Source organism: Pollicipes pollicipes, unplaced genomic scaffold (assembly GCF_011947565.3).
Source record: "Pollicipes pollicipes isolate AB1234 unplaced genomic scaffold, Ppol_2.1 Scaffold_6138;HRSCAF=7277_pilon_pilon_pilon, whole genome shotgun sequence".
Classification (NCBI taxonomy): domain Eukaryota; kingdom Metazoa; phylum Arthropoda; class Thecostraca; order Pollicipedomorpha; family Pollicipedidae; genus Pollicipes; species Pollicipes pollicipes.
In genome coordinates, this window is record NW_023596818.1 from 30,693,545 (window position 1) to 30,702,114 (window position 8,570).

Sequence of the window (8,570 nt, forward strand, 5' to 3'; positions counted from 1 at the left end):
TCACGGCTATACGGGTGGGGGACCTGGTCCGAGTCTAATCGGGCCCTTGATCTTTGGTCTCGAGGAACCCTTCGAGCCCCTCCTTGAATCTCCGCAAACACGGCCCTTTGCCGGCAGAGAGGGCCGTCTGTCTAACAATTTAAGTGTCCGATCCTATGGGCCGGGCCCCTGAATAGACCTTCGGCTAGCCTTTCAGGCACTCAAATCGGCCCTTAATTGGAAGTCCCGCGGGTTTCGAAGGACCCCTCCGATCCTTATAGGGGGAGGGGGGGGGGGGGCATATGCTCACTGTGCTCCCTGCCTGCACCACTGGACTGAGGTCCACAACCATTGCTATATTGCGCGAAATGCTGGTACTACCTGACCATAAGTTAATCCATGGATAAAAATGAGCTTCAAAATAGAGGCCTGCCTGACTGGCCGGAATGTTGACGCTTCCCACTATAAGCACTCACTAGCTACCTGCCTCCCTACCGTTGATCCATACTGCTCCGGTTGTGGTGGTCCCCACGTTGAACTGTGGACCACATTTATACGCAATAGGGGTCATTTCAGCCTCAGGTTTCAATGCGAACTGAACAGTTGCTTTTGCATTTTTTGCATATTTTTTTTGCTTTTTTTGGTGCTCAAATAGGCCCGCGCAAAAACATATTTGCTCCAAAGTGGCGCAGATAGCCGTAAATGAGGGACGCCACATCACACTCTTCGACTGCTTTTCGCGCGGCGGGGCGCTGTACATTGCGGTCCAGCCGCGCTCAAGCAGCTTGAGATTTGTCTTCCCGTTTTCTGGCGCGATTTTCATGAATGATACTGTGACACGCGTCTTCAGTTCAACCTGCATTTGATCGTGCGCTGGACATCAGGAAAGCAATGGAGACCGAATCCTTCGTTCTGAAGCCGAACAGGGATCTGTTAGACCCGAATTTTGAAGGCTATAAATTAAATTTAGACAAGATTGCTATTCATTCCAAGCATGTTGAAGAAGGTTAGTGTGTGTGGTTTAATATATTCTGATGTGCTGGTTTTGGGATTGACTGACCTGCATTTACTTGATTGTCACTCATTTACAAGCCATTTTCTGGCCTGGCATGCCTGGCATGGTTTGTTAGTCTTGATTGTTACCCCTGCCTCACATTGCTTGAATTGCTTGACCCTAGCTGGTTGCCAACTTGCAATTTTGAATCACGCAGCTGCACACAGTAAACTTTTATGTTGGGGACAGTGATGATATAGTGGTTAGGGGTTTGACTCTGGACCTGTAGGCATTGGGTTGAGGCTGCTGTCACGCCATCAATGCATGCTACATGACACACTAATGAATGTGTCTGTCCCAAAATAGCCTTGTTGAACATTGATGTGTAAAGCCCCAATGATTTTTCCTAGATTTGTCATGTTGGTTAAAAGTTAGCAATTTTAACAAGTAAGCTATATACATATATATATATATATATATATATATATATATATATGTGTGTGTGTGTGTGTGTATATATATATATATATATATAATCATAGCTGGTTTTATTATTTTCAGGGGTTCTACAAGCTCCGGAATCCTCCAGCAATTATTCCTACCAGCAAGTGCGGCTATATGCTCTCCACAACCATTTGTGGCCAGACCCATGGGCCCCTGACCAGAGCTTCTACTTCTCTGCAACTGGAAGTGTTTGTCAGGTTGGGATAGGGCCAGTAAGTATCAAAGGATCTGTGAAGGACAATTGTGTCCCATTTTGCACTGCTGTACAAATAATCAATTTTCAGTAGTATGTGATTTATTTGATCTGGTGTTGATAGAGCAGCTCTGGAATCCCACAGATCATTGGCCAGTGCAGTTAGGATATGTAAACAAAGCAAATGTAAACAAAGCTGTGGCCATGGTCTAAGATGTTAATGAACCCAGGGCTACAATGTCATTGTCAGTGTTTTACTTTATGGCTAACTCCATGAATATAAGTTTCATCAGTCTCCCTTCATTTCAAATCCCTGTGTTGTCATGTGTTTGCCATCTGCGGACCACTATCCAATGTTTTTTCTTCACTGGTCCCATGCTGCCAACACATTGTTTCCATGGGCCAATCTGCAGCAATGCAGACAGCTTAGAATATGTGCTTTCACTTGGGCTTGGGCTTGTGGGCTTGGTGCTTATGGGCTCAGTACTTTCTCATAGTCTCCTGTCTGATAGTCTCCCTGATAGATAGTCTGATGGTCTGATAGTGTTTCCTCATTTGCAAGAGCTTCCACTTCTCATGATATAGTTTCCCAGCTCCCACCCACCTCTGCCCTGTCTGCCCTCATGGCAGAGGCCAGCTGGATCAGCAGCAGCACCAGGTATCATGTCCCAGACTCCTGTCCTGTCTTGTCCCCCCTCATCAGCAGCAGTGTCAGGCTCCACACAGCACCATCTTGTAAGACCCACCCACCATCAGCATGTCAGCCCCACCACCAACAGCTCCCATCTGTACCTGACAGCATGCGCGACTGCCGCCAGGCGCTGCCGGCGGCGGTGCGCTCCGTGCCGGTGCTGCAGCTGCCCGCCAGCGAGTCGCCGCGCCCGGAGCCGACGCACCCATCGTTGAGCTTCGCCTCCGACCGGCTGGCGCTCGTGTCGGACGGCCGGGGCCGGCTCCACCTGGTGGACACCGGTGACCGCGCCCTGTCCCAGCCCTGGCAGGTACGCCGGCCGACCCAGCCCCGCCGCCGGGGCCTCGTGGCTGGGGTTTGCCTGTGACATGTCACAGGACTGCTGGTATGTTGCATGACCGCTATTGTCGTTTTGTCACTGTGCGCGGTGGACAGTGTGTGATGCTTTGGGACTATTGCTATTATTTGAGGCTCTCTAGGTGAAAATGATGCAACAAAAGGCTGACAGGTTGTTAGCAGTAGCTGCTAGTCCGGTAACGGACGAGCCGATGGCGACACACTTCTGTGGCTTCTGACAGCCAATGCTCCTCTTCTGGGCATGGTCAAATAAGCGAATACCCCTCCTCTGCAGCATGGTCAAATAAGCCAATGCTCCCCTTCTGCAGCATGGTCAAACAGCAGAACAAAATATAGGCAAAAAACCTCCTCTTCGTTCGTAGTAGGTTGTTTTTTTGCCGGCCACAACGGAAGCGCTACATCCGGCATCAGCGTAGAACTCCGACCTTACCGACACCGGCATGTGTCCAGCATCACTGGTCAGCATAATTCGGCGTTGCCATCTTCAGCCGGGCCTCTCGGGTCGCAGTCCCGACTGCCGTCGCCCCTTCCCTGACCCCGGCGTCTCGGGTCGCCGTCCCGACTACCAAAGCATCTTCCCTCAGCCGGGCCTCTCGGGTCGCAGTCCCGACTGCCGTCGCCCCTTCCCTGACCCCGGCGTCTCGGGTCGCAGTCTCGATTGCCCAGGCCCCTTCCCTGACGCCGGCGTCTCGTTGACAGATCCAGTTCAGCGACTCGCTGCTGGAGGGCCGTGGCTTCGTGCTGCAGCACTCGGTGCTGGACGCGGCCGGCCGACTCCACGTGCTGGCCGGTCACGTGGCCGAGGGTAGCGCCGTGCCCGAGTGGCGGGAGCAACACAGCGACGACGGCGCGTTCGTCAACCTGCTCACCTGGTTCACGTTCGTTAAGGGTGGGTGCCGGGCGGCGGCATCGGACGAGGGCGTGCACGGTTGCTGTGCTGGGTGAGAGTGTGAGTGAGTGAGTGTGCATCGTGCACTGTTTCGTGTGGCTGGGTGAGGGCGAGGCTCAGTATGTGGAGCTGGATAAAAGTTAAATATCCACAGCGATAGGTGCTGGAATGTGTTTGAGAAAGTGGCTGATTGAATGCATCAATGGTCCTCACTTGCTGTCTAGCACCAAGGAGTGTGTAATTGGCTAAGTTAGTGAGTAAATGGCACAGTATCCGTAAGAATAGCTGTGACATGTATGAGGCATACTTGCATCAGCCACTCCATTACGAGTGGGCTCGGTGCGCACCCGCGCTTTCATCTCCTCGCTGTCTGAGCGTGGCATCAGACCTGACCCGACACCTCGCTCCTAATGTCCATGTCCAGCGCGCACGCTCCCGCCACCCTGCCCACCTCTACCGCAGCCTCCGGCCCGCAGGTGGCGCCGCCTGGCGGCTGGAGCGGCTGCGTCAGGCGGCCACTGCCAGCACCGTCCACTACGCGGCGCTGGACGCGGCGGGCCAGGCGCTGTGTGTGGCCGCGGACCGGCCGGCCGCCTTCATACGCGACACGGAGCGGCCGGTGGCGCCGGCGCCGGCCCCGACCCCGGCCGAAGCCGCAGGTAAGGGCAGGCCTGTCGTCAGGGGTCGGGGGTCGCGTCTGGTGCCGGTCCTCCTTTGGTGAGGTCGGACTCTGCAGGTGGAGACCCTCCCTTGGTGAGGTCAGACTGCGGGTGGAGACCTCCCTTGGTGAGGTCAGACTGCGGGTGGAGACCTCCCTTGGTGAGGTCAGACTGCGGGTGGAGACCTTCCTTGGTGAGGTCAGACTGCGGGTGGAGACCTCCCTTGGTGAGGCCAGGCCCCGCAGGGTAAAGGCCTCCCTTGGTGAGGCCAGGCTTGGTGCCGAAGACCTCCCTTGGTGAGGTCAGGCTCCGCAGGTGAAGACCTCCTCTGAAGAGGTCAGGCTCCGCAGGTGGAGACCTCCCTTGGTGAGGTCAGACTGCGGGTGGAGATCTCCCTTGGCGAGGTCCAGCTCCACAGGTGAAGACCTCCTCTGGTGAGGTCAGGCTCCGCAGGTAAAGGCCTCCCTTGATGTGGTCAGGCTCCACATGTGGAGAGGGAGTGCTTGGAGAGGTTGGTTAAATGTTGTTCGTGCATTCAGTTGAGGCGAGGTGGTCATACCTGTGTCACCGTTCGTCAGGTGAGGATCTGCTGATCCGATGATGGGCTGTTTTTGGATGAAGATGTGGTATCGGGAAAAATTTGAACTAACCATGGGTGATAGCACTATCCACATGGATGATTTTTGTATGCATAAGAACGACCAGCTGGATCGCTTCAGGCTTCCCTGTTCCGAACGCTGAACGTTCCCCTCGGTTCTGAAGGTCGCACGCGAATCTCGGCTCTGAACACAGCACTGTATCCCAGCCTGTGGTCATACCCGCCGTGTGCCACCAGCGCCGCCGTCAGCACCGCTCTACGTGTGGAGCCAGACGGCTGATGACGTCACGGTGCAGCTGTCGGCCGGCGCTGGCGGCGGCGGCGGCGGCGACGGTGAGACGGTGCGGGTGGTGCTGGAGCCGCACGTGCTGACGGTGACGGCCGGAGGCACCACCCTGCTGCGGGGCACCCTGGCCGCCGCCATCCGGCTGGACGAGAGCACCTGGACCAACGACGACGGCAGGTGACGTCCGTGGTGATGACGGGGATGACGGCAGGGCAGCAGGCGTGACGGTGCGTGTTATAGCGCACAGCAGCTCGTCACAATGTACTCTGCGGGACGGTGGCCTGTGGCAGGCTCGAGGCCGACGCTCGTGGTAACTGGACCCTGCCATGCTCGCAATGACCACCCACAGGGCTTTGCTGCGGCGAATGCTGACCTTATGTCCGCGAAGGATGGCAGTGAGCGGGTCTTCCATTGTCCTCTATAACGCCAATTGTTATTCCCAGCACGGCATCTGTTGACAGGTTTTCCGTCCCAGTCCGATGTTTTGGATCACCCCCCCCCCCCCCCCCGCCCCCTGACACTGTTCGGGAGACGAAGGTTGGTTTCTGCAGCAATCCAGGGCCGATGGCCATACGGATGCCATCGGTGATACGACCGCTGGTCCCAAGATGCTTTCCATGTGAAGAACAAAGCGAACACTGAACATCCTCTTCCAGTGGTCACTACCGCGAACACCCTGACACTGACAACGGCCTACGACCGCCGCCGCCAGCACCGCCCGTGGCCCGTCCTGCTCCCCGACCACTGACGCCGGCACCGCCGCGCGCCGTCCCGCTCCCCCCGACCACTGACGCCAGCACCGCCCGCGGCCCATTCAGCCCCCCCCCCCCCCCTCCCCCGCTGACCGCCGACGCCAGCACCACCCGCGGCCCCTCCCAGTTCCCCGACCGCCGACGCCAGCGCCGCCCGTGGCCCGTCCCGCTCCCCGACGCCCGACGGCCAGCGACGCCCGCGGCCCATCCCGCTTCCCCGACCGCCGACGCCAGCAACCGCCCGCGGCCCGTCCCGCTTCCACCGACCACTGACGCCAGCGGACGCCCGCGGCCCGTCCCGCTCCCCCGACCGCTGACGCCAGCGACGCCCGCGGCCCGTCCCGCTCCCCGACCGCTGACGCAGCGACGCCCGCGGCCGTCCACCACCGGTCTGCCCGTGACCGCGCTTCTCACCTCCGCCAGACTGGAGGTGGTGCTGGCCAAGGTGGAGCGGGGTCAGGTGTGGCCGGAGCTGCTGCCGGGCGACGGCCGCGGCGAGCAGATAGTCGACCCCGAGCTGGCAGGCGAAATGGCGCAGCGGCTGGCCCATCTCACCTCCGACGCCGAGGTGAGGGCGGGACAGTGACGGTCGCGCAGCTCCGTGCCGTCCGGGTGCTTAGCGGTTTCGATCCAGCAGTATGGAAGCAGTTGGATTTTAGCCTGGCGTGAAGACACTGGATACGGTGGCGACGGAATCGCCCCCTGCCGTACTATGGTGCGATGTTGTGAAGGTGGTCTGTCGGTAGGTATGATGTGATGGGCTATTGCACTGGTAAAATTTGTATGTGCTGGCGAAAAATTGGGTTTTGACTGAGATGCTACGAATGCGGAGTATGGGCGTCGCGGACATAGTTCGCAGGGTGTGGATGTATGTGTAAGCTGTCAGGCATTCCCAGACTGACATTCCGCCCGTGCCGACATTCCGCCCGTGCCGACATTCCGCCTGCGCTGACACACCATCCGTGCCGACCCCCGCCCAGGCTGGCATCTCGCCCGCGCCAACACCCCGCCTGTGCTGACACCCCATCCGTGCCGACACCCCGCCCAGGCAGTCATCTCCCCCGTGCCGGCCCCCGCCCGTGTCGACCCCCGCCTATGCCGACCCCCGTCGCCTGGTCGACAGAACCCCAAGCCGGACGCGGCCGACGCCTACAACGTGGCGGAACTGGAGGACTGCGACGACTTCCCGGAGGCGAGCGCCGCCCTGCTGCGGCTGGATGGCGACACGCACGCCCCCACTCATCAGGTGCGAGCGGCACCGGCTGCGGCCGGCGCCAGCTGTCGCTCGCCGGGGCCCGCCGTCGGCGATGACGCCCTCCAGCCGGGACGGGGATGTAGCAGTTCCGCTTTGAAGTCTTGGCAGAACGTGGGGAGTGGGAGGCAATGCAGTCATTTGCAAGAAGTCAGGACCACCTCGAGTGATTCCACAGTTCTGTTGTGCCCAACAGACGGCGGGGTACGCAGCTTGATCACGAACGCGCAGTGTGTTACGAGAAACCGTGATGGCTGTGATCGGTCCCAGAGCGGCGGCTCACGTGTTGCCAATCGAAACGCGTTAGTGCATGCACCTCTACCCACCGGGTCTGAACATGGCACGGGATCTGCTCCCGACCTGATAACCCACGAGCTCCCCGCGCCCGCAGACCAGCCTGGACAGTCACCAGTACGTGCTGACGGCCCGGCTGGCGGCCGCCGAGCCCCCCGGCGCTCTGCGTGCGACACGACGTGGACGCCTGCTCTGGCAGCCTCGCTCCGGGACGGACGGTCAGTGGCGGCGCCTGCTCTGGCAGCCTCGCTGCCCGGGACGGACGGTCAGTGGCGGCGCCCTGCTCTGGCAGCCTCGCGCCAGGGCGGGACGGTCAGTGGCGGCGCCCTGCTCTGGCAGCCTCGCGCCCGGACGGACGGTCAGTGGCGGCGCCCTGCTCTGGCAGCCTCGCGCCATGGCGGGACGGTCAGTGGCGGCGCCCTGCTCTGGCAGCCGCGCGCCCGGACGGACGGTCATGGGCGGCGCACCTGCGCTGGCAGCCCCGTGCCAGGGCTGGACGGTCAGGTGGCGGCGCCGCGCCGCGCGGGCGGGCCGCTGTCCGGGGAGGGGGGGGGGGGGGGGGGGAGGGCGCGGTGGCTGGCCACACGTTACATGTGTAGGCTCATCGGTCGGTCCACGTTCTTACGTGGTGTAAGTCTAGCTACATGCCACCGAGTCTGCCGTTGTGCCCGCCTGCCATGCCATGCAGATATTATTTTGTTCACCGTGTGCATGGCGTTATTGAACTTTGATGCAGTCCGGGCATTTGCCGTTTACACAGCGTATGCTTGTGGACAGATAAGCACGACGAGTTCCCTATCGGGTTCCCTTGCTGTGCATTGGACCGATACCTTGTTTAAATATGATCGGCAGATGGCATTGTGACCACGTCGGCACGCTGAACGGCCTTCGGATACGTGCAGGCCTCCAAACAGCAGCGCAAGTTCCTCACGTGCGCCCCAGGTCAGTGCGCTTTGCGGGGGACGTGGTGTAGCTGGTGCTGTACACAACGCGTGCGTGTGTGTGTGCCCAGCTTATGCATTTAGTGTAGACTTGCATAGGCCTAAGGGAAGGCCTTAATGTCCGGGTGTCCGGGTTTGCTGTCGGACACACTCGGCAGTTTTTTTGGAATATGTTTCTGCT

General features: G+C 59.5%; 1 protein-coding gene across 1 annotated transcript; it reads left to right on the plus strand.

Annotated features, from left to right (window-relative positions):
• Positions 1 to 805: 805 nt before the first annotated feature.
• Positions 806 to 8,329, plus strand: LOC119105563 (nudC domain-containing protein 1). The gene is made up of 9 exons (XM_037229024.1): positions 806 to 985; positions 1,535 to 1,689; positions 2,489 to 2,671; positions 3,418 to 3,607; positions 4,084 to 4,192; positions 6,326 to 6,470; positions 7,026 to 7,148; positions 7,546 to 7,666; positions 8,301 to 8,329. The coding sequence occupies exons 1-9, from the start codon at positions 871 to 873 to the stop codon at positions 8,327 to 8,329; spliced, it is 1,170 nt and encodes a 389-aa protein (XP_037084919.1). The 5' UTR covers positions 806 to 870.
• Positions 8,330 to 8,570: the final 241 nt, after the last annotated feature.

Excerpts from the sequence above, each read along its gene's own strand:
- LOC119105563 (XM_037229024.1), top strand. The coding sequence starts at position 871 with ATGGAGACCGAATCCTTCGTTCTGAAGCCGAACAGGGATCTGTTAGAC. Across the intron at positions 7,149-7,545 it reads CGCACGCCCCCACTCATCAG|ACCAGCCTGGACAGTCACCA; the intron begins GTGCGAGCGGCA and ends CCGCGCCCGCAG. Across the intron at positions 7,667-8,300 it reads GCCTCGCTCCGGGACGGACG|ATGGCATTGTGACCACGTCG; the intron begins GTCAGTGGCGGC and ends TATGATCGGCAG.